This window comes from Hypanus sabinus, chromosome X1, assembly GCF_030144855.1.
Source record: "Hypanus sabinus isolate sHypSab1 chromosome X1, sHypSab1.hap1, whole genome shotgun sequence".
NCBI lineage: Eukaryota > Metazoa > Chordata > Chondrichthyes > Myliobatiformes > Dasyatidae > Hypanus > Hypanus sabinus.
In genome coordinates, this window is record NC_082738.1 from 68,501,467 (window position 1) to 68,527,495 (window position 26,029).

A 26,029-nucleotide genomic window follows, 5' to 3' on the forward strand; every position below is an offset into this window, starting at 1 on the left:
CAGCTTCTTCACCCTTCCTTTCCAGTCCTGATGAAGGCTCTTGGCCCAAAAATGTCCACAGATGCTGCCTGACCTGCGGAATTCCTCCGGCATTTTGTGTGTGTTGCTCTGGATTTCCAGCATCTGCAGAATCTCTCGTGTTTGCACCAAGTGCAAGCCAGGATAGGCAGGCACGATGCCATTCTAACATGCCACATCTCTCAAGGGAATGTCTCTGGAATCACTCCTCATACCAATCTCTGTCTTCGCAGTGAACTTCACTCTCCTTTTCCACCTCCTCCAAGCTTCGGGCTCTAATACATTCTCTCTGTCCATGCACGATCAGCAACTACTAGCAACTAATTCACTAAAGAAATTCTTTAATTATCATTAAGTCCTTGTGGGTCAGTGGAACTGAAGATACTTAATGTGATTCCATTTAACATAATTCCCTTCTAATTAAATTGTCTAAATTACAATATCAATAACACTAATCTTTTTGTTACTGTTTGATTCATGTCCTTTGCTCTCGTTGTTTGTTAGTCAGATCCCCAGACCTGTGATCCAGGGGTGTTGAGTGAAATCTAGGGCTGGCAAGGAAATGGAGGGGTAACATAGAAAAGAGGTGCAGGAGTAGGCCATTCGGCCCTTTGAGCCTGCACCGCCATTCAGTATGATCATGGCTGATCATCCAATTCACAACCCTGTACCTGCTTTCTCTCCATACCCCCGAACCCTTTAGCCACAAGGGCCATTTCTAACTTTCTCTTAAATATAGCCAATGAACCGGCCTCAATGTTTCCTGTGGCAGAGAATTCCACAGATTCACCACTCTCTGTGTGAAGAAGTTTTTCCTCATCTCGATCCTAAAAGGCTTCCCCTTTATCCTTAAACTGTGACCCCTCGTTCTGGACTTCCCCAACATCGGAAACAATCTTCCTGCATCTAGCCTGTCCAATCCCTTTAGAATTTTATATGTTTCAATAAGATCCCCCCTCAATCTTCTAAATTCCAGTGAGTATAAGCCTAGACGATCCAGTCTTTCTTCATATGAAAGTCCTGCCATCCCAGGAATCAATCTGGTGAACCTTCTCTGTACTCACTCTCTGGCAAGAATGTCTTTCCTCAGATTAGGGGACCAAAACTGCACACAATACTCCAGGTGCGGTGTTATGTACCCTGTAACTGGGTGTCTGATCAGCAGAGAAAGAAGAATCCGTTGGAGTCTGGTGGTACAAAACTAAAGGTGTTTATTAGTAAACTACACAATACAATATCAAAAATGCAAATATACATATAAAACAAGTTAGCAGTAATAAACCTAAAAGTGTAGGAATAATAATGATCAATAATAAACAAGCTCTATCGATGTCTAGGGGTAAATGAATTGCCATAGGAAAATATAGAGTTCAGTTCATAAATGCTGAGGTGGTTATGGTTGTTGCATTGAAATCGTTGGAGAGAGAGAGCGAGCGAGAATTAACAGCAACAGCTGCGGCAGGCTAACCTTTTGTGGCTTTCTTAATCCGTCATGTTGTTGCGGCCATTCAGTTATGACCCCTCTGGTCTTCAGCTAGACCGTTTTTCTGTGGTGGACTCATCACTCTGGCATGAGTGGACACACACACAAGTCCCCACCGGCCCTGCTGTAACACTGTGAGCTTTACTGACCGATCTCCTGGTTCGGTCTCCGAAGCCCCCACCTTTCTGTGGGTTCCCAACACTCAGTCAGTGTCCACTGGTGTGTCTGAAGGGTGTCTCTCCAGACCTGTCTTTTATCCCCACTCACGGGGTCTCAGCTATCCATCAACTCTGAATGACTGTGTCCATCAAATCAGGCCACTCCTGCTGTCTCCTGAGGAATGTTAATGAGCAAAGTAAAGTCTTTGTAATGGAAGGTAAATAATCCAGGAAGAATCATAATACAGTAAATCAACAGTCTCTCTCCCCCTCTTATCTGTAGCAGATGTTCTTGCCTGGGGTTTATCTCTCTCTCTCATGAGCAGCATAACAACAGCAATAGTTCGTAGTTCTCGGGAGGGGGTTTGGGAATGGTTAACTCTGCACCCCATTGACCATCAGGGAAAGCGGCCAGTGAGTGAGTGGGCCAGTGAAGGAGTGGAGATTTGAGGCTTTGACTCAAGAGATTCTGGCAGTTTTGGCAGTTGGACTGTGCAGTCAAGACAATCAAGGTTTGAATAGCTCAGCAGAAAGCAATTGATTAGACAAGATTTGAATAGCTCAGACTCAGCAGAAAGCAGCTGATTGGGCAATTGAGGTCAGGTGACCAAGTGGTTTGAAAAGCTCAAACAAATAAATAGAGGGTTACCTCAAGCGGAGCGGCCTGTGGAAAGCAGCCAGTGAGTGAGTGGGCCAGTGAAAGAGTGGAGATTTGAGGTTTTGACTCGAGAGGCTTCGACGAGAAGAGGCTGAGGACGAGCTTCACTCCAAGTGAGGTAAGGCCGGGTAAATTCCTTTCAAAGGAGAAAGTTTCAAAAGTTGAGTTAAGTATTGGATAGGTCATGGCAGCTGAGATCGGCCCCGTGGTTTGTTCATCCTGCAGCATGTGGGAAATCAGGGATACTTCCAGTGTCCCTGACGACTATGTGTGCGGGAAGTGTGTCCAGCTGCAGCATCTGGCAGACTGTATTGAGCGTCTGGAGCTGCGATTGGATTCATACTGGAGCATCCGCGATGCTGAGAAAGTCGTGAATAGCATGTTCAGTGAGTTGGCCACACCGCAGGTAAAGGCAACACAGGCATTAAGGGAAGGGGTGGCCACAAGACAACGTAGCAGTAGGCAGGTAGTGCAGGAGTCCCCTGAGGTCATCTCCCTCCTAAACAGATATACTGTTTTGGATACTGTTGGAGGAGATGTCTCATCAGGGGAAGACAGCAGCAGCCAAGTTCATTGCACCATGGGTGGCTCTGCGGCACAGGAGGGAAGGAAAAAGGAGTGGGAGAGCTATAGTGATAGGGGATTCGATTGTAAGGGGAATAGATAGGTGTTTCTGCGGCCACAAACGAGACTCCAGGATGGTATGTTGCCTCCCCGGTGCAAGGGTTAAGGATGTCTCTGAACGGCTACAGGACATTCTGGAATGGGATGGTGAACAGCCAGTGGTCGTGGTGCACATAGGTACCAACGATATAGGTAAAAAACAGGACGAGGTCCTACAAGGTGAATTTAGGGAGTTAGGAGATAAACTAAAAAGTACGACCACAAAGGTAATAATCTCTGGATCACTACCAGTGCCACGTGCTAGTCAGAGTAGAAATAGAAGGATATTTCAGATGAATACGTGGCTTGAAAAATGGTGCAAGGGGGAGGGATTCAAATTTCTGGGGCATTGGAACCAGTTCTGGGGGAGGTGGGACCCGTATAAACAGGACAGTCTGCACCCAGGCTGGACTGGAACCAATGTCCTAGGGGGAGCGTTTGCTACTGCTGTTCAGGAGGATTTAAACTAATGTGGCAGGGGGATGGGAACAAGTGCAGAGAGACAGAGGGGTGCAAAATGAGGGTAGAAGCAAAAAAGTAGTAAGGTGAAAAGTAAAAGTGGCAGGCAGACAAACCCAGGGCAAAAAGCAAAAAGGGCCACTTTTCAACATAATTGTATCAGGGCTAAGAGTGTTGTAAAAACAAGCCTGAAGGCTTTGTGTGTCAATGCGAGGAGCATTCATAACAAGGTGGATGAATTGAATGTGCAGATAGTTATTAATGAATATGATATAGTTGGGATCACAGAGACATGGCTCCAGGGTGACCAAGGATGGGAGCTCAACATCCAGGGATATTCAATATTCAGGAGGGATAGACAGGAAAGAAAAGGAGGTGGGGTAGCATTGCTGGTTAGAGAGGAGATTAACACAATAGAAAGGAAGGACATTAGCCTGGAGGATGTGGAATTGATATGGGTACAGCTGCATAACACTAAGGGGCAGAAAACACTGGTGGGAGTTGTGTACAGGCCACCTAACAGTAGTAGTGAAGTTGGGGATGGCATTAAACAGGAAATTAGAAATGCGTGCAATAAAGGAACAGTAGTTATAATGGGTGACTTCAATCTACATATAGATTGGTGAACCAAATTGGTAAGGGTGCTGAGGAAGAGGATTTCTTGGAATGTATGTGGGATGGTTTTCTGAACCAACATGTCGGGGAACCAACTAGAGAGCAGGCCATTCTAGATTGGGTATTGAGCAATGAGGAAGGGTTAGTTAGCAATCTTGTGCGAGGCCCCTTGGGTAAGAGTGACCATAATATGGTGGAATTCTTCATTAAGATGGAGAGTGACATAGTTAATTCAGAAACAAAGGTTCTGAACTTAAAGAAGGGTAACTTTGAAGGTATGAGACGTGAATTAGCTAAGATAGACTGGCAAATGATACTTAAAAGGTTGACGGTGGATATGCAATGGCAAGCATTTAAGGATTGCGTGGATGAACTGCAACAATTGTTCATCCCGGTTTGGCAAAAGAATAAACCAGGGAAGGTGGTGCACCCGTGGCTGACAAGGGAAATTAGGGATAGTATCAAGTCCAAAGAAGAAACATATAAATTAGCAAAAAAAAGTGGCACACCTGAGGACTGGGAGAAATTCAGAGACCAGCAGCGGAGGACAAAGGGCTTAATTAGGAAAGGGAAAAAAGATTATGAGAGAAAGTTGGCAGGGAACATAAAAACTGACTGTAAAAGCTTTTATAGATATGTGAAAAGAAAAAGATTGGTCAAGACAAATGTAGATCCCTTACAGTCAGAAACAGGTGAATTGATCATAGGGAACAAGGACGTTGCAGACCAATTGAATATCTACTTTGGTTCTGTCTTCACTAAGGAGGACATAAATAATCTTCCGGAAATAGTAGGGGACCGAGGGTCTAGTGAGATAGAGGAACTGAGGGAAATACATGTCAGTAGGGAAGTGGTGTTAGGTAAATTGAAGGGATTAAAGGCAGATAAATCCCCAGGGCCAGATGGTCTGCATCCCAGAGTGCTTAAGGAAGTAGTCCAAGAAATAGTGGATGCATTAGTGATAATTTTTCAAAACTCCTCAGATTCTGGATTAGTTCCTGAGGATTGGAGGGTAGCTAATGTAACCCCACTTTTTAAAAAAGGAGGGAGAGAAAATCTGGGGAATTATAGACCGGTTAGTCTGACATCGGTGGTGGGGAAAATGCTAGAGTCGGTTATCAAAGATGTGATAACAGCACATTTGGAAAGAGGTGAAATCATCGGACAAAGTCAGCATTGATTTGTGAAAGGAAAATCATGTCTGACGAATCTTATAGAATTTTTTGAAGATGTAACTAGTAGAGTGGTTAGGAGAGAGCCAGTGGATGTGGTATATTTAGCTTTTCAAAAGGCTTTTGACAAGGTCCCACAGAGGAGATTAGTGTGCAAACTTAAAGCACACGGTATTGGGGGTATGGTATTGATTTGGATAGAGAATTGGTTGGCAGACAGGAAGCAAAGAATGGGAGTAAACGGGACCTTTTCAGAATGGCAGGCAGTGACTAGTGGGGTACCGCAAGGCTCAGTGCTGGGACCCCAGTTGTTTACAATATATATTAATGATTTAGACAAGGGACTTAAATGCAGCATCTCCAAGTTTGCGGATGACACGAAGCTGGGCAGCGGTGTTAGCTGTGAGGAGGATGCTAAGAGGATGCAAGGTGACTTGGATAGGTTAGGTGAGTGGGCAAATTCATGGCAGATGCAATTTAATGTGGATAAATGTGAGGTTATTCACTTTGGTTGCAAGAACAGGAAAACAGATTATTATCTGAACGGTGGCCAATTAAGAAAAGGAGAGATGCAACGAGACCTGGGTGTCATTGTACACCAGTCATTGAAGGTGGGCATGCAGGTACAGCAGGCAGTGAAAAAGGCAAATGGTATGTTGGCATTCATAGCAAAAGGATTTGAGTACAGGAGCAGGGAGGTTCTACTGCAGTTGTACAAGGCCTTGGTGAGACCGCACCTAGAATATTGTGTGCAGTTTTGGTCCCCTAATCTGAGGAAAGACATTCTTGCCATAGAGGGAGTACAGAGAAGGTTCACCAGATTGATTCTTGGGATGGCAGGACTTTCAGATGAAGAAAGACTGGATTGACTAGGCTTATACTCACTGGAATTTAGAAGATTGAGGGGGGATCTTATTGAAACCTATAAAATTCTAAAGGGATTGGACAGGCTAGATGCAGGAAGATTGTTTCCGATGTTGGGGAAGTCCAGAACGAGGGGTCACAGCTTAAGGATAAAGGGGAAGCCTTTTAGGACCGAGATGAGGAAAAACTTCTTCACACAGAGAGTGGTGAATCTGTGGAATTCTCTGCCACAGGAAACAGTTGAGGCCGGTTCATTGGCTATATTTAAGAGGAAGTTAGATATGGCCCTTGTGGCTAAAGGGATCATGGGGTATGGAGAGAAAGCAGGTACAGGGTTCTGAGTTGGATGATCAGCCATGATCAAACTGAATGGTGGTGCAGGCTCAACGGGCCGAATGGCCTACTCCTGCACCTATTTTCTATGTTTCTATGTCTGTTCATCACTCATCACACCCCCATCCTTCTGGAAATTTTCACCAGAGTGAAAATTAACTGATAAAGCATATTACTGAATTACAGAGTTTAACAAAATACAGAAGTGGTCTTAACTACAAGAATAATACAGATACACTTTCAAATTAACATCTTGATAAACAATCAGCAATTACATTGTCACTCCCTTTTACATGTTGTATTTTAATATCGAATTGCTGCAACAACAGACTCCAACTTAATAACTTCCTATTTTTATTTTCCATGTTAGCCAAAAATACCAAGGGGTTGTGTTCTTATCTTAGATGTATATTACAAAGTGTGAACCAATACATTGTGTGATCACAATGTAGTACATTACAGAAGTGTACAAATACTAATCTATATTTTACTTTTAAACCCAACATTCAGTCAATCTTCCATCATGTTGTCTTTATTATTCACATGCTTTGTTCAAAAAAAAAATCAAATTCCTGCAAAACCAGATCCTGTTATTCAAAGTGGTATTTGGTCAACACTTGCCTCTTTTCCACTTAACTCTCTCGTGGTTAGCTTGCTCACTAGTGTGGAACAGGCCTTCACAGACTCCTTTCACAGGAGCTAGCTGATCACCAATGGTTTCCAAACTAAGCCCATTTGCTGAACTTCCAAACGACTTATTAATTTTAAGCAGGTCATTAATTTTATCTTCACGATCTTTAATTCTGTTAGTTTCTCATTTAACATCTGCAGGTGATCCCTCTTGGTCAAAACAACACTAAGTTCTGCCTCTCCAAATCACATCCTTGAACAACATCACCAAGTTGTTTATCCTTAAAATCCAAAAAAAACTCAAATTGATTCACAGGCACCTTGCTAACAAGCCACTGTTTAGTTAACAGTCCCTTCACTTTTGTCAACAGTTCTGACACCAAACTCCACTTTAAATTTTCTTTATTCAAAAGTTTAGGAACAATACTTTTCCCTTTCCCTTCAATAATATTCACATCACCAGCTTTCATCTCCTCATTAACTTTTAACACAAGTGACTGAGAATTCTCACTTTCTCCCGGTGCCACGGTTAACCCTTTCTTCACTGAACCAAGTTCATCTGACCCAAAAGGATTGCATTCCTTTTCAACTAAATCAGATACCTCAGACTTTTCCTGAGCTTCAACACTAGGTTCAGTACCCTGTGCATCCACATCCTGAACACAAGCAAACGGGACCTCTGCCTCCTAGGCTTTCAATACCCGTCCCTTTTTCAAATTCTAAGTTCCTCTGATCCTCCCAGTTACTCTCTGGGCAACTCCCCTTCGGAGTAAACTCAACCTTGCGGGTTAAAACAACCTGGTCTGCTAACCCAGCAGACTCCCTCAAGGTAGCGGCATTCTATTAATCTAGGACTGCTCTCATATCATCGGGAACACACTTAACTGAAAACAGCTCTGTCAAGCCAGACAGATCATCCGTGTCCAATCCTGGACCTTCTAACTGCCTCGTCTGTTTCTCATCTTTACTCTGTGCCTCCATAACCTCCTTCCTCACTCCCAAGTGTCCACCTAGGGGTATCTTGTGAGCCAGGTTTGAAATTTCGTTCCTTGACACCACTAAATCTGCTTCGTCTCCCTTACTTTCCTTAGCTCCACTATTCTCCATTTTACCATCCTCTAACCTCTCCTGGTACAAGATCGGTAAAAACGTCTCTGCTAAATCAACACTGGACTCATTTAAACTGTCTCCTTTCTCAGCCGCCTTTCTAGACATGCTGCAAGTGATTGCGCATGCCGGATAAATCTTGGAATCTATGGGTGAGTCCTCAGCACTTACAGGCTTACTTGTTAAATTCACTGCTGAATACACGTCACCACCTGCCAGATCGTTACCAAGTAGGACGTCCACACCGTCCATCGGTAGTTCCGGCCGCACCCCTGTTTCGACTGGTCCAGATACCAGGTCACATTTCAGAAACATCCTGTGCAAAGGTACAGCCTTGGTCTCTTTTCCGATATCTCTTCACACAACCTCCCCAGTCTCAGTCTCAGGACCGAAGTCTAACATCTTCCTCAGAATCAATGACTGATCAGCCCCAGTATCTCTCCAGATCTGCACTAGAACTGGGGTTTCTCCTTCCTTCACAGACACTGTCCCTTCCGAGATAAACTTCTCACGCCCCTCTTGTGCTCTATCTACCTTTGCCTTCCTCATCGATCTGTTGACCGACTCAATGCAACCATTCGGGACTGCCGTTTTCCCTTTTCCTGTCTCCTTCTTCGGAGCAAAACACTTAGATCCTCTATGACCAGCTTTCCCACAATTCTAACAGGTAAAGTTGGGAACCTTCCTGCCTGCCTGATTTTCCTCCTTACCTTTTCCACTAGTTCCCGACTTATTCTCTGCCTTAGCCAGTGGGCTTTCTCTGCCATCCCTACTGCCTGTCTGGTAGCTCTTATTTAGAGAAAACTTTGTCTTGTGGGTTAAGGCATACTCGTCTGCTACCTTGGCAGTCGCAGACAGAGTCTCGGTCTCCTTCTCATCCAAGTACGTCTTCATACTCTCAGGGATACAACCTTTGAACTGCTCCATCAGTATTAACTGTAACAGTTTATCATAATCTCCAACAACCCCTTTTGAGGCGTACCAACGCTCACAATACATTTGCATCTCATGGGCAAACTCTAAATACGTGTGGTTCCACGGCTTTCTCAAGTTCTGGAACTTCTGCCGGTATGACTCTGGCACCAACTCGAAACTCCTCAGTACAGTCCTTTTTACTTCATCATAGTCCCTAGACTCATCCATGGACAATGCCGAATACGCTTGCTGAGCCTTCCCCCTAAGTACGCTCTGTATCAGAACAGCCCATTTCCCCTTAGGCCAGTTCTGATTCACAGCCACTTTCTCAAAATGAAGGAAGAACTTATCGACATCCATCTCCTCGAATGGAGGTACCAACTGGATCTCCTGACCAATCTTGAACTCCTCATTTGGGTTTGCAACCCGGTCTCTTCCCTGCGATGCCTTTAACCTCTCCATTTCCAGCGCAAACTGCCTCTCTTTCTCTCTGTCCTCCCTCTGCCTATCAGCTTCTTCTCTCTGCCTTGCAGCTTCTATCTCCTTTATCCAGAGCTCATGCTCCCTTTCCTCCTTCTCCGCAACCAACCTTAATCTTTCTATCTGTATCTCAAGCTCGACTGTTTTTTTCTCAGGGAACAGGTCCAATACATCTGACGTTAAAACACCCTCGAATACGTAATGCACAGCTGTTGCTCTCTGTCTATCCAACTTGCTCATCAACAATTTCACCATCTTCCTGGCATCCTCTAATGCCCCCAAAGTCGGGTCTTTTAAAAATTTGTCAATTTCCATCTCTGCTGATTTCCCGTCTGGTTATCCACACCACCAGATCAGATACGGGACTTTTATCCCGATTCACTGGCCCCCCAATTTAGTAATCAGATCCCAGACGAGCCCCCAATTTGTTATGTACCCTGTAACTGGGTGTCTGACCAGCAGAGAAAGAAGAATCCATTGGAGTCTGGTGGTACCAAAACTAAAGGTGTTTATTAGTAAACTACACAATACAATATCAAAAATGCAAATATACATATAAAACAAGTTAGCAGTAATAAACTTGAAAGTGTAGGAATAATAATAATCAATAATAAACAAGCTCTATCGATGTCTAGGGGTAAATGAATTGCCATAGGAAAGTATAGAGTTCAGTTCATAAATGCTGAGGTAGTTATGGTTGTTGCATTGAAATCGTTGGAGAGAGAGAGCGAGCGAGAATTAACAGCAACAGCTGCGGCAGGCAAACCTTTTGTGGCTTTCTTAAACCGTCATGTTGTTGCGGCCATTCAGTTATGACCCCTCTGGTCTTCAGCTAGACCGTTTTTCTGTGGTGGACTCGTCACTCTGGCATGAGTGGACACACACACAAGTCCCCACCGGCCCTGCTGTAACACTGTGAGCATTACTGACCGTTCTCCTGGTTCGGTCTCCGAAGCCCCCACCTTTCTGTGGGTTCCCAACACTCAGTCAGTGTCCACTGGTGTGTCTGAAGGGCGTCTCTCCAGACCTGTTTTTTATCCCCACTCACGGGGTCTCAGCTATCCATCAACTCTGAATGACTGTGTCCATCAAATCAGGCCACTCCTGCTGTCTCCTGAGGAATGTTAATGAGCAAAGTAAAGTCCTTGTAATGGAAGGTAAATAATCCAGGAAGAGTCAAAATACAGTAAATCAACAGTCTCTCTCCCCCTCTTATCTGTAGCAGATGTTCTTGCCTGGGCTTTATCTCTCTCTCATGAGCAGCATAGCAACAGCAATAGTTCATAGTTCTCGGGCGGGGGGGAAATGGTTAACTCTGCACCCCATTGTCCATCAGGTCTGTTCATCACTCATAACAACGGTCTCACCAAGGCTTTGTACAACTGCAGTAGAACCTCCCTGCTCCTGTACTCAAATCCTTTTGCTATGAATGCCAACATACCATTTGCCTTTTTCACCGCCTGCTGTACCTGCATGCCCACCTTCAATGACTGGTGTACAATGACACCCAGGTCTCGTTGCATCTCTCCTTTTCCTAATCGGCCACTGTTCAGATAATAATCTGTTTTCCTGTTCTTGCAACCAAAATGGATAACCTCACATTTATCCACATTAAATTGCATCTGCCATGAATTTGCCCACTCACCTAACCTATCCAAGTCACCCTGCATCCTCTTAGCATCCTCCTCACAGCTAACACCGCTGCCCAACTTCGTGTCATCTGCAAACTTGGAGATGCTGCATTTAATTCCCTCATTGAAATCATTAATATATATTGTAAACAACTGGGGTCCCAGCACTGAGCCTTGCGGTACCCCATTAGTCACTGCCTGCCATTCTGAAAAGGTCCCGTTTACTCCCACCCTTTGCTTCCTGTCTGCCAACCAATTCTCTATCCACATCAATACCATACCCCCAATACCGTATTTGCCAGTGAACTGACAAATTGGTGCTAGTAACTGTTCCAAGTGCAAACTTTATCATAGCTCTTAAAATCTGGTGTAACACATACAGTGCATTCATCTCAAGTTCTCAATATTTATTGCTTATTTATTTATTATTTTTCTCTTTGTATTTACACAGTTTGTTGTCTTTTGCACATTGGTAGTTTGTCCGTCCTGTTGGGTAGTCTATTGTGTTTCTTAGATTTAGCATGTATGTCTGCAAGAAAATGAATCTCAGGGTTGTATAAGACTTTTGCGCCATACTCTTTTTGTCGATGTGGAACGGAAAGCAAGTTTGTAAGTTTGGCAGGAGCAAAGGATGTTGGGAATTGCGAGGAGTGGGACAGGTGGCATAGAAAGAGTGCAGGGGTCGGGGGTGGTGGGGTGCAGACACACCCAGTCCTGAGGCACCAGGGAAGGTCATTTGATTCCAAACAATCGGTTTATTGATCATCACAGAATATCTCTCTGGTGCTTCCCGCTCCCTCCCCTCTCCCTGCCCCCTTCCCACTCTCAGTCCACAATAGAGACCCAGATCAGAATCGGGTTTATCATCACTCACACATGTCATGAAATGTGTTTTGTTTTTGTGGCAGTAGTACAGTGCAATATATAAAATTACTACAGTACTGTGCAGAGGTCTTAGGCGCCCTAGGTATATATATGTGCCTAAGACTTTTACACAAAACTGTACATGGATAATAAATTTACTTTGAACTTTGAACAAAATGCTACAGGTCAGGCAGAATCTATAGAAAGGGTTAAACAGTTGACATTTGAGCCGAGACTCTTCATCAGGACCATAGGTCATAGCTCTTACAATCATGTAATGGCACAGATTCTGGAGGGTCAGAGAAGGAGGATTACATTATAGTTGTCATTTTGGGTCAAAACACTGTATCAGTATCTGAAGAGAAGAGAAAAGATGAGCTTTATCTGTCACATCAAAACAGACGGTGAAACACGTCTTTTGCATCAAATCAAATGCTGGGCAGCCTGTTGGTGACACCACACCTCCAGTGCCAGCAACTCACAAACCCTAACCCTAAATGTACAACCTTGGAACGTGTAAGGAAACTGGAGCACCCGGAGACAGCAGCAGGAATCGAACCCGGATCTTACAGCTGTGCATTTTTGCGCTAACTATTACACCACTGAGCCACCCTCTATCTGATGCGGCATTTTGATCTGAAACTTAGACCGTTCCTTTTCTCCCCCACCAACGCTGAGTTCTTCCAGCAGATTGTTGCTCCGGATCCCAGCATCTGCCGCCTCTTGTGTATCCATGATCAGGATGATTACCCTAACAATCTGAGCTCTGAGTGAATGATCTTACAATCCTGATTAGTATTATTAACAGCCCTCCACTCAGTGACTGCAATAATCCCACTGGCAGACTTTACAGTCATCTGCTCATGAGTTTGGAGGTTGTCAATTAAACTTTCACCTGTCATCTTCCTCCAGCAACACACACAAAGTGCTGGAGGAACAGCAAATCAGGCAGTATCTATGGATACTCTCTCTCTCCCCTCTCTCCCCATCTCTCTCCCCTCTCTTTCTGCCCAACCTTTCTCTTTATCCACCATCTCTTAGACCTTCTCTCTCTGCCTCCTCTCCCTCTTCCTCTGCCCCCTCTCTCTTGACCCCCCCTTCACTGTCCCGCCCCCCCCCCCCTTAATCAGGACCTCAAAACTACCCTGATGAGTTCCTCCAGCATTTTGTGTGTGTTGATAAAGATTTCCAGCATTTTGCAGAACCTCTTGTGTTTATGACCCATCTCCAGTTCATTTGATCAGTCAGCGGTGTCGGTATTAATGTTCTTAAAATATCACAATTAAGAAATTGGTTCCAACTTTTTTATTTGGAAATCATTAGGGTTTGTCTTTAAGCATCGTATATGTGCCTTTCTTCTTCTGTTCCTAAAGCTTGGGATGGATTTCAGGAACAAGTTACTATATACACTCAGTGGTCCCTTTATTAGGTACAGAAGTGGAATCCAGAAGGTTCGACATGTTGCACGTTCAGAGATGCTTTTCTCCACACCACTGTTGTAACGTGTGGTTATTTGAGTTACTGTCACCTTCCTGTCAGCTTGAACCAGTCTGGCCATTCTCCTCTGACCTCCCTCATTAACAAGGTGTTTTCACCCACAGAACTGACGCTTGCTAGGTGTTTTTTTTTGGTTTCTGTACCATTCTCCGAAAACTCCAGAGACAGTTGTGCAAGAAAATCCCAGGAGATCAGCAGTTTCTGAGATACTCAAACCACCCCATCTGGCACCAACGGTCATTCCACCGTCAAAGTCACTTCGATCACATTTTGTCCCCACTCTGATGTTTGATCTGAACAACAACTGAACCTCTTGACTTGTCAGCATGCTTTTATACATTGAGTTGCTGCCACATGATTGGCTGATTAGATACTTGCATTAACGAGCAGGTGTACCCAGTAAAGTGGCCACTGCATGTAAACGCATGAGACAGAAAGGGAATTCCAGTTAAATATGTTTTCAAGCACCTGTTGCTGATTAACCCAGTTTAAAAAAATAGTTTTATCACATCTCCAGAAATTGGTAAAGGTAGAACAATGCAAGCATGGAAAGAAGATTGGCTGACTTGTAGAAGGCAAAAAGTGGGAATAAAGTGGCCTTTTCTGTTTGGCTGCCAATGACTAGTGGTGTCCTGCAGGGGTGGGGGTTGGAACTGCTATTTTTTCGAATTATATGTCAATGACTTGATGGCTTTGTGGCCAAGTTTGCAGATGGTGTAAAGATAGTTAGTGGAGCAGGTAATGTTGAGGAAGCAGGGTGTCTGGAGAAGGACTTGGACTGATTGGGAGAAGTGGCAGATGGAAGACCGTGTAGGAAAGTGTACGGTCATGCACTTTGACAGAAGGAATAAAGGTGCAAACTTTTTTCTAAATGGACAGGGAATTCAGAGATGTATTTAGTTTTATTTAGAGATACAGCATGGTAACAGGCCCTTCCAGCCCAACAAGCTCAATTTTACAAAAGTGAACAACTAAACTACTAATCATTAGAATGTGGGAGGAAACCGGAGCACCTGGAGGAAACCCATGCAGTCACAGCGGGAATGGACAAATTCTTTATAGAGAGCAGCGGAATTGAACTGGTGTTTAATAGCATTAATAGCATTATGATAAGCAGTATGCCACCATGTATACTAGTGTATTAAATGAAGCTTAGTGCTAGTGTTTAGATCATATCCACTCAGTGGCCGGTTTATTAGCTACCTCTACCTTTATTTATTACCTCCCATACCTTATAAAGTGGCGCTGAGTGTATGTTTGTGGTCTTCTGCTGCTGTAGCCCATCCACTTCAGGGTTCAATGTATTGTGCATTCAGAGATGCTCTTCTGCACACCACTGTTTGAGTTACTGTTGCCTTCCTGTCAGCTTGAACCAGTCTGGTCATTCTCCTCCAACCTCTCTCATTAAAAGGCATATTTCCCCACAGAACTGCCGCTCATTGGATATCTATTTCTTTGTTTCTCTTGCCATTCTCTGTAAACTCCAGAGACTTTGCGTGAAATTCCCAGGAGATCAGCAGTTTCTGAGATACTCAAACCACCCCGTCTGGCACCAACAATCATTCCACTGTCAAAGTCACTTAGATCACATTTCTTCCCCATTCTGATGTTGTGCCTGCATGTTTTTATACATTGAGTTGCTGCCACACAATTGGCTGATTAGGTATTTACATGAACAAGCAGGTGTACCTAATAAAGTGTACTTAACTGAGTGCATTGGAGCAGTCATTTGAGGCATGGATCATTGCAGGAGTCTTTGGATTGTGCTCTAGCACTGATTATCTGATTGTATTAATCATAGCTATTTTATAAGGGCGTTGAATCCTGTTTTTAAAGATTGCGTTGATGCAGCAGTTTAGGCAGTCCGTTAGCACAGCAGTTTTCCTCAACGTACTGTATGCATTTAAGTTTTGGACGCAATTGGATGCTTGTGTTTGGGGAATTGCATATAGTGCATGTTTGCAGGAAATGCATTTGGCGCATGTGTTTGGGGAATTGCACATGGGAGTGCAGGTTTCTGAAGGTGCAAAGATGCATGTGTAGTAGTTGACACATTAATCATAAATGTTTAAAGTGAACACCATTTCCTAATTTTTAACAAAGGGCCTTTTCATGGACCCTCCTCCCTATAAAAGCCTGTGGAACGAGACTGAGATTTGACAATACATTACATCTCCTTCCTCATTGGTCAGATTGGACATGGGGCTATCAAAATCACTGTTTTCCTCTCCCGTGAAATTGGTTCTGTCACATTATGATTGGTTTTAAATCCAAGAGATTCAATTGAGTTTGCTGCAAATTACTTTAGAATCAAATCAAATGAAATCAATAAAAATGTTGGAGAATATTTTTTTCAAAATTCTGTTCCAACAAGTCAAAATCATTTGATTAACTTTATTGTACTGGTGACCTAGGTTCAATTCCTGCCACTGCCTATAATGAGTTCATGCGTTCTCTCTGTGACCACGTGCGTTTCCTCTGGGTGCTCTGGTTTCCTCCCACAGTCCAAACACATACCTGTTAGTACAGCGCCTATAAACACTATTCACCCCCCTTGGAAGTTTCCATGTTTCATTGTTTTACAACATTGAATCACAGTGGATTTAATTTGGCTTTTCTTGACACTGAAGAAAAGAAAAAGATGCTTTTGTGTCAAAGTGAAAACAGTTCTCTACAAAGTGATCTCAATTAATTACAAATGTAAAGCACAATATAATTGATTGCATAATTATTCACCCTTTCATGTCAGTATTTAGTAGATGCACCTTTGGCAGCAATTACAGCCTTGAGTCTGTGTGGGTAGGTGCAATTTTTCCCCATTCTTCTTTACAAAACTGCTCAAGCTCTGTCAGATTGCATGGGGATCATGAGTGAACAGCCCTTTTCAAGTCCAGCCACAAATTCTCAATTGGATTGAAGTCTGGACTCTGACAACTACTCCAGGACATTAACTTGTTGTTTTCAGCCAGTCCTGTGTAGCTTTAGCTTTATGCTTGGGGTCATTGCCTTGCTGGAAAACAAATCTTCTCCCAAGTCGCAGTTCTCTTGTAAACTGCATCAGGTTTTCCTCCAGGATTTCCCTGTATTTTGCTGCATTCATTTTCCCCTCTACCTTCACAAGCCTTCCAGGGAAGCATCCCCACAGCATGTTTCACGGTAGGGATGATGTGTTTTTGATGATGTGTGGTGTTTGACATATGCCAAACATAGCATTTAGTCTGATGGCCAAAAAGCTCTATTTTGGTTTCATCAGACCACAGACCCTTCTTCCAGCTGACTTCAGAGTCTTCCACATGCCTTCTGGCAAACTCCAGCTGAGATTTCATGTGAGTTTTTTTCAACAGAGGCTTTCTCTTTGTCACTCTCCCATAAAGCTGTGACTAGTGAAGCAGCCGGGCAACAGTTGTTGTATGCGCAGTCTCTCCCATCTCAGCCACTGAAGCTTGTAACTCCTCCAGAGTTGTCATAGGTCTCTTGGTGGCCTCCCTCACTCATCCCCTTCTTGTGGAATCACTCAGTTTTTGAGGACAGCCTGCTCTCGGCAGATTTACAGCTGTGTCATATTCTTTCAATTTCTTGATGATTGACTGAACTGTACTCCAAGTGATATTCAGTGACTTGGAAATTTTCTTGTATCCATCTCCTGACTTGTGCTTTTCAATAACCTTTTTGTGGAGTTGCTTGGAGTGTTCTTTTGTCTTCATGGTGTAGTTTTTGCCAGGATACTGACTCACCAGCAGTTGGACCTTCCAGACACAGGTGTATTTTACTACAATCGATTCAAACACTGTGACTGCACACAGTTCTCCAAAAGCAGATCTTTATGCAATCAATTATTTTGTGTTTTATATTTGTAATTAATTTTTGTAGAGATCACTTTGTACTTTGACATGAGTCCTTTTCTGTTGATCAGTGTCAAAAAAAAGAAAAATTAACTCCACTCTGATTCAATGTTGTAAAACAATAAAACATGAGAACTTCCTGGGGGGTTGAATACTTATTATAGGTTAATTAGTCATTGTAAATTGTCCCGTGATTAGGTGAGGATTAAATTGAGGGGTTGCCAGACGGCATGGCTCGAAGGGCCAAAGGGTCTATTCCAAGCTGTATCTCAACAAATCAATTAGTATATTGTCCAGGACTCTCTCACACTCCTGCATAGAGATGATTCGCTGTTTCAAAATTGTTTTCACACATTGTCTCTGACAACTTTGCACAGTAGCGTAATGCTATTTCAGGACCAGCAACCCACCATCTGTAAAGTGTTTGTACCTTCTTCCCCAAGTGTGTTTCCTCCGGGTGCTCCCGTTTCCTCCCACGTTCCAGAGACTTACAGATTGGGTGCTGGGGTGGAGATACGTCTCTGCTTAAGGAGGTGTTGGGTGCTCCTTCCCTCTGCTAGCCTGCAGGTCACCCTTGGGTAAGGTGTAGCACCTGCTCAGCCCCCCTCCCCAAATCAGGATCACGTGAAGCCATGGGAGCAGGTGGTGGATGGTCATACGAGCAGCTGGTTTATATCACAAGTCCTGGTTATGCAATCACTGACGCCAGGCAGACAATCTCTGAAGAGTATTCATAATGGCTGGGGTCACCCGTCTTGTAAAGACTCTGCCAGAAGGCAGCAATGGCAAACCACCTGTAGAAAAATTTGCCAAGAGCTATCATGGTCGTGAGACCATGATCACCCATGTCATACGACCCGGCATATAACAATGATGATGACAGGTTAGTGGGCTAAATTAGACATCCATTCACCGCAAACATCTATTTTAGTGTCCTACCAGAACGCATCCATTTGTTGTGTTGTAAAGATAGAGAGAGAGAGAAATCCAAGCTAAGATCCTTCATCAGGACTGGAAAGGAAGTGGGTAGAAGCCAGAATAGATATTGGGGTGTGGGGGAGGAGTACAAGCTGGCAGGTGATAGGTGAGACCGGGTAAGGGGGAAGGTGGGTAGGTAGGATGGTAAGAAGCTGGGAGATAATAGATGGAAAAGGTAAAGGGCTGAAGAAGGAGGTATCAGACAGGAGAGGAGAGTGGACCATGGGAAGAAAAGGGGGTGGGTTGCCAGAGGAAGGTGATGAGAGGGTAAGGGGTTGAGTGGGGAACCAGAATGAGGAATGGAAAGTGAGAGAAAGTGGGAGAACACACAATCAATATGTGACAGGAAGGTTGTCTAATCTTTGCAGCAAACATGCAAAACTCCACTCAAATAGCAGCAGAGGTCAGGATCAGTGGAGTTCTGAGGCAGCGACTCCAGCCGCTGTGCCACCATGCTGCCCCTGGTGGCTTCTGAGAAAAGACACAACCTCACAGATTCATCAGTCAGCCATTGGGAAACACCAGGGACAAAACCAAGAGTTAGACTGGATCTCTTGTACAAAAAATAACTTTCCTCACCTCTGCCCTGTATGTATAGTGGCAGTGACTGGGATGTGTTCTTAGTGGAGGTCTGGTCACTTATGATTAAGATTAAATGTTAGTTTTATTTGTCACATGTACATCGAGCATGTGACAAGTAAAGCTAATGTAAGTGTACATAGGTGGCACTGTAGTGTAATGGGTAGCACAACGCTTTACAACACCAGCCACCCGGCTTGCATTCCCACCGCTGTACTTTCTCCCCATGACCGCGTGGGTTTCCTCTGGGTGCTCCGGTTTCCTCCCACAGTCCAAAGATGTTCCAAATAGTCATTGTAACTTTCCCTCGATTAAATCAAGAGTAGCTGGGCAATGTGGTTCGAGGGGCCAGAAGGGCCTATCTCAGTAACAAACAGAAAATGCATCATTGATGCAGCCTGGCCTGCGGAGTATTTACAGCAGATTGTAAACATAAGAGACTCTGTAGATGCTGGAAATCCAGAGCAACACACACAAGATGCCGGAGGAACTCAGCAGCTGTGGGGAGGAATAAACAGTTGCTGTTTTGGGCCCTTCATCAGGACTGGAAAAGAAGCCAGAATGTTCTGTTTTTATTTCAAATGATTTAGTTTCTTTTTTCCTCCTGGTCTCTGTCATGATCTCCAACTCAAAATTAGAATCATTTGATATCACTGGCATATGTTGTGAAATTTGTTGTTATGCAGCAGCAGTACATTGCAATATATAATTTTAAAACTAATTTACAGTATGTATATATAATATATATTAAAATATGTAATTAAATAAGTAGTGTAAAAAAAAAGTAGTGAGGTAGTGTTCATGGGTTCAATGTCCATCAGAAATCTGATGACCGAGGGGAAGAAGCTGTTCCTGAATCACTGAGTGTGTGTCTTCAGGCTCCTGTACCTCCTCCCTGATGGCAGAGGGGAAGAAGCTGTTCCTGAATCGTTGAGTGTGTGTCTTCAGGCTCCTGTACCTCCTCCCTGACGGCAGAGGGGAAGAAGCTGTTCCTGAATCACTGAGTGTGTGTCTTCAGGCTCCTGTACCTCCTCCCTGATGGCAGAGGGGAAGAAGCTGTTCCTGAATCGTTGAGTGTGTGTCTTCAGGCTCCTGTACCTCCTCCCTGGTGACAGAGGGGAAGAAGCTGTACCTGGACCGTTGAGTGTGTGTCTTCAGGCTCCTGTGCCTCCTCCCTGGTGACAGAGGGGAAGAAGCTGTACCTGGACCGTTGAGTGTGTGTCTTCAGGCTCCTGTACCTCCTCCCAGATGGCAGAGGGGAAGAAGCTGTTCCTGAATCACTGAGTGTGTGTCTTCAGGCTCCTGTACCTCCTCCCTGATGGCAGAGGGGAAGAAGCTGTTCCTGAATCACTGAGTGTGTGTCTTCAGGCTCCTGTACCTCCTCCCTGATGGTAACAGTGCGAAGAGGGCATGTCCTGGGTGATGGGGGCCCTTAATGATGGATGGCACCTTTTTGGGCATTTGCTCCTTGAAGGTGTCCTGGATGCTGGAGAGGCCGGTACCCATGATGGAGCTGACTGAATTCACAACTCTCTGTAGCTCATTTTGATCCCGTGTAGGCCTCCCTCACATCCCATACCAGACAGTGATGCAGCCAGTTAGAGTGCTCTCCATGGTACATCTGTAGAAATTTGTGGGAGTCTTTGGTGATATACCAGATTTTCTCAAACTTCTAATGAAATATAGCCACTATCATGCCTTCATTAGGAGTTTGAATCACTGTTCTTCATCTAGATCTCTCAATAAATACTTCCAAGTCTAAAGGAGATGCAAAATTCCTATCAAAACTATGTAAGGGTTAAAAGGTGAACACTAGTGACTTATCACTTATATCACTGTATAAAAATCCCAATTAGTTTGGAAAATCCACAATCTACCTCCTACTACTGTAGAGATGGGGGTGAATCAGTGAAGCAAATTAAAGGTCAACTTTATTTGTCACATGTATGTTGAAGCTTTCAGTGACAAGTCACTTGCATCAACGGCCAACACAGTCTCAATGATGTGCTGTGGGCAGCCTGTGAGTGTTGTTATGCTTCCAGTGCCCACAACCCGTACGTCTTGGAAATGTGGGAGGAAACCAGAGGAAACTAGTACAGTCACAGGGAGAACGTACAAACTCCTTATAGACCTCGATTTTCAGATTGTTGGGACTATAAAGTGTTACGCTAACTGCTTCACGACCATGCCACCCTAAAGCTTAACAGTTAAAAACAGGACAAGCAACCAGAGTGGCAGGCCATTAACCCAAAGTCATGAGTTCAAATCCCATCACAGTAGGAGCGTAGAATTAAAACAATCTCAGTAACAGTCAAAATGAAAAGAAAGGGTAAATGTGGTACAGGGGAGGAAATCTAATACCCTTACCCAGTCTCCAAATCAGAATCAGGTGTATTATCACTGACATACAGTCTGTCATGAAATTTGTTGTTTTGTGGCAGCAGGACTGTGCAACACTTAAAAAATAGTATGTTACAGTAAAAATATATATAAAATAAATGAGTAGTGCAAAAAAGAGAGCAAAATAGTAAGGTAGTGTTGATGGGTTCCATTCAGATGGCGGAGGAGAAGAAAACATTGAATGGGTGTCTTCAGGCTCCCTGATGGAGAAGAGGGCATGGCCTGGTGAGCGTCCTTCATGACAAATGCTGCCTTCTTGAGGCATTGCCCCTTGTAGATGTTCTTGATGTGGGGAGGTTAGTGCAGCTGGCTGAGTCAATGTGTGACTCTGGACTGGTCAAGATGGTGCTAGTTTTGGCCTCGATGTCCACTGCAGCATAGTAGATCTGTCAAGTGTTGAGGGCAGGTGAGAACGGTTCAAGTTCTCTGGAAGCTGCTAGGAATCACCTCGAAGATCTTCCTTAATGGGGCAGCTAGAAACTTGGAGATGAGGAACTGGGGCAGAAAGTTTGTAGTGGTTCACGCTGACTTGTGTTGTTATCCACATCTGTAGGAGATGCAGGTCCCAAGATCCCCAGGCTCCGCTCACATTGTGTTGACCAAGTGCAAACCCAGCTCCTCAACCTCCTCTGCTGTGCCGGAGCCTGTTCTTCCTGGAGAAATGGTGGAGGCGCCGGATGGGAGAGTGGAAAATGGTGCAACAGCTGGAGGGGGGACAGGTTCAGCTGCTGTCCAGAATCAACAAAATTGGGCCACTTCCGAAACCTGGGCACGAGCTATCCCAGCCAGAATAGTGTTGGAGGAATTTGCACTGCTCGAAGCTGACCTTGTCCAGGACATCCAGACCCAGATGGAGTCCCCTTCAATGGCCCAAGAGAATCTCCTGGAAATCTCGTCTTCATCTCCCTCTGAGGTTGCCTCCAATAACATTGAGGTAGTGTTGTCAGCCAGTAATGCTGAAAAAAATGTGGCTTTTATGGAAAATCAGAACCCAACTTTATCTTGGCCAGAAGTTCAGGGAATCATACATGAAGAAGGTGAAGATATCCAAACATGCAATGTTTCTTCCTCAAAGGAAGAAAATCCAGGGGATCTTCTAACTCCATCTGAAAGGCAGCCGGGGGAGATATCGTCATTGAGCATGAGGCCTGTTGTGGCCATCTTTGGAGAACCTTTGGACATCAGAACTGCCCAGAAGAGGCTTTCCACTGTCTTTGAAGATCAGAATGAAGATTTTCAGATGTTGATGAGAGAGAAAGATTCCATTGAAGAAACGCCCGATTTGCCTATCCCAGCAGAATCCCCGATGCCTTTCTTTGTCAGTGAAGTAAGTGACTGCATTTCCCCGGGGAAGTCGGAGCCTTCAACCTCTGAGAGCGGTGTCTCTTCTGAGAAGGACCTTGGAGAATCCAGCTCAAACTCTAGAACTCTGGATGATACAGAGCAGAAAGACGAGAACTCAAGGGACATCAGGGCCAGTCTTCCTGAGCCACAGCAGAAGGAGCTTGATAAAGGCTCTGAGTTAGGGCCAGAGGCGAGCAGGAAGGTCCTGCAAGTTGTTGTTTATGAAGAGGAGGAGAAGATCAACACAGTGACAGGTCAGAAGCAAACAGAAGTGAAGAAGTTAAAGGTCGATGACATTGGGCACGTCAGGAGTAGGACACTGAGGAACCAGACCTCCGCAGCAGCTTTTGCTAGGACTGAGGAGATCAGGAACAGCACCTACAAAACCATGGACAGCCTTGAGGAAACCATCAGAGAGTTGGAGTCCACCATTTCCCAAATCAGCCAGCACCCATGCACCGAGTTTCTCTTCCCCAGAGAGTTTCTGCATGCCCCTGAAGCCTGTGAGCTGAGAGGAAAGCCGGTGGGGAGTCCCGGGAATGACGCAGACGGTGAGCCGGCTGCTGCAAGAGGAGGGGAAGATGCAAATGATTCCTCTTGTCCCAAGAGCCAGCCATGCCTCGTGCCCTCTGATTCCAGGAAGAGAACATCGCCAACCACCAGGGTCAAGCCGAGCCTTTTCCCTAAACCCCAACTGCTGCCTCCAGATCCAAAGGTTTTATTTTCAATTGTCTACTCTCTCACCCTCCTTCTGGACCTCTCATCTGGCCTCTGGACCTCTAGCCTGCCCTCGGACTTTTGCTCACCCTCTCTGGTCCTTTTTATTCAACTTCTGGCCCTTTTGCCTGCATTTTGGGGCTCTTGCTGACTCTCTGGGGCTCTCACGTGCCCTCTGCACCTCTCGAACTGTGTGGACCTTTTGTCTGCCCCCTGAATCTCTCGCCTGTCCCTGGAGCTTTTGCCTGCCCTCTCGCCCTCCCTCTGGGCCTCCTGTCTCCTTGCTTTGCACTTGACCAGTTCAGGAAGAATCATGTGTCTACACTTGCAAATTCAAGACTTTATCGCAATGTTCAAACCATCTGCTGGATTTTTATTTGTTTCTGTCTGAATCTGGTGTGACCCTACTGAATCCACATTTCCCAGCCTACCTCATTCAGCTCTCCCTGTTCCTCCACCTCTGCTGCTTTACAAACAGACCTGGCTCTCCTCGCCAACCAGAGATCATTTCAGAATCTCTGATTTTTGTCCGAGACTGAACTCTGCCAATTAACTTTCTCCATTGCTTTATTCCCTTTGTGTGATTTTAAAGAGCCAGGGTGGGAAGGGGTGGTGTATGGGGAAGCTGGTCCAATATACGTCATGAGCCGTGACCACATGTGTGTCGTGTGTTACCACACGTGAGCCATGACCATACATGTATATAGGCCATCTCCACGCCTAAGCCGTGACCAGGCATGAGCTGTGGCCACATTTGTATGTAGCGTGTCATTACGCCTGATCTGTGACTACACGTACAGTATGTAGCGTGTCACCAAGCCTACTCTGCAGGATTGGAGATATGGCCGTGACTGCTCGATAACCTCGGTAACTGACTTTCCACCAGTTAATCGGATGTATATCAGCCTCGAGGGGAGGTGGATTCCTGAGGCTTGGTCTCTGAACAAATAACATGAGAATCCTCAAAGGTTTTTTTCCGCAGCGCATCAAATGGGCTGCTGTGTGCTTTCCAGAAGGTTGGGGGCTGTGTGCTGGAAACAGATGTTGTCCAAGTTGTTCACTCCAGAGGTTCCCTCTGGCCACAGTGAAGGAGGCATAAACTCAGGCTGCATCTAGGCTCTGGAGATGGTGGTCGAGTGTGGGAGCTGATGGTGGATGGACCCTGGGTGTCCACAGAACCCTCCCCACTGCTGCTAGCGGTGACTTTGGTCTGGCTCTGAGAGGGAGGTGGGGGTTCTTAGGATCGTAGGAAAGTTTCGTAGATGGGGCAGCGATTGGGAGGGGTATTTCCTCTTATGCGGAGGTTGAGAATCAATGGGCTGATGGTGGGTCTCTCTCTCTCTCTCTCTCTCTCTCTCTCTCTCCCCCCCCCCCTCCCTCTCTCTCTGCCCCCCTCCCTCTCTCCCCACTCTCTCTTCCTCTTACCTTTTTTTTTGCAGAGCGGGGGCCGACTGCCAATCCCTCCTGCCCCGAAACTCAAACAACAGCCGAGATGTGAGAAGCCAACACACAGTAAGCAGCGGGACGAGTATCTGAGGATGCACAGTGAGCCCAGCTCCCAGCAGGTAGTGTGCATCTCAGGGTACCGCGGCAATTAGACCAGGCATGCTTGAGAAGTCTGTCCCATCATCCCTTCCCCACCAACTCCCATATCCTCTATCGCACCATATACCCCTTTACCTTGTACCCTCCCATATCATCCCCTCACTCAGCAAGGACTTTGTATTAACATGGGGGAAGCAGCCCCTCCCCGGTTTCTCCCTCATCCCAGAGAGACATCCTGTGGGAGCAGTGAGACTGTGAGGGAGCAATAGTGTATCGTAGTGGGCAAGACCAAAGAGGGCCATAGAGAGAGGGTGTATCTGATTGATCAGATTGTAGGGCCCCCAGCCCAAGAGGCAGATACTGAGGGGTGTCAAATGCAGCCGTGACCAGCAGAAAAACAGGTACACAGACAGACAGGGACAGGTACACACGGACAGGGACAGGTACACACAGAGACAGGGACAGGTACACAGACAGACAGGGACAGGTACACACGGACAGGGACAGGTACACAGACAGACAGGGACAGGTACACAGACAGGGACAGGTACACACAGACAGAGACAGGTACACAGACAGACAGGGACAGGTACACACAGACAGGGACAGGTACACAGACAGGGACAGGTACACACAGACAGGGACAGGTACACAGACAGACAGGGACAGGTACACAGACAGGGACAGGTACACACAGACAGACAGGAACAGGTACTGAGACAGGGACAAGTACACAGACAGGGACAGGTACACAGACAGACAGGGACAGGTACACACAGAGACAGGGACAGGTACACACACAGACAGAGACAGGTACACACAGACAGAGACAGGTACACAGACAGGGACAGGTACACACAGAGACAGGGACAGGTACACAGACAGACAGGGACAGGTACACAGACAGGGACAGGTACACAGACAGGGACAGGTACACAGACAGGGACAGGTACACACAGACGGACAGGTACACAGACAGACAGGGACAGGTACACACAGAGACAGGGACAGGTACACAGACAGACAGAGACAGGTACACACAGACAGGGACAGGGACACACACAGACAGAGACAGAT

The 26,029-nt window shown here is 45.4% G+C and overlaps 1 protein-coding gene across 9 annotated transcripts in view; it reads left to right on the plus strand.

Moving 5' to 3' along the window:
* Positions 1 to 26,029, plus strand: part of LOC132384983 (SRC kinase signaling inhibitor 1-like) — a 498,151-nt gene that overhangs the window by 463,104 nt on the left and 9,018 nt on the right. For all 9 annotated transcript variants that reach the window (XM_059956694.1, XM_059956688.1, XM_059956692.1 and 6 more), the window contains 2 exons: positions 21,900 to 23,405; positions 24,847 to 24,972. In XM_059956694.1, the coding sequence (XP_059812677.1) occupies positions 21,900 to 23,405; positions 24,847 to 24,972 (1,632 nt within the window). The remainder of the gene's footprint in view (positions 1 to 21,899; positions 23,406 to 24,846; positions 24,973 to 26,029) is intronic.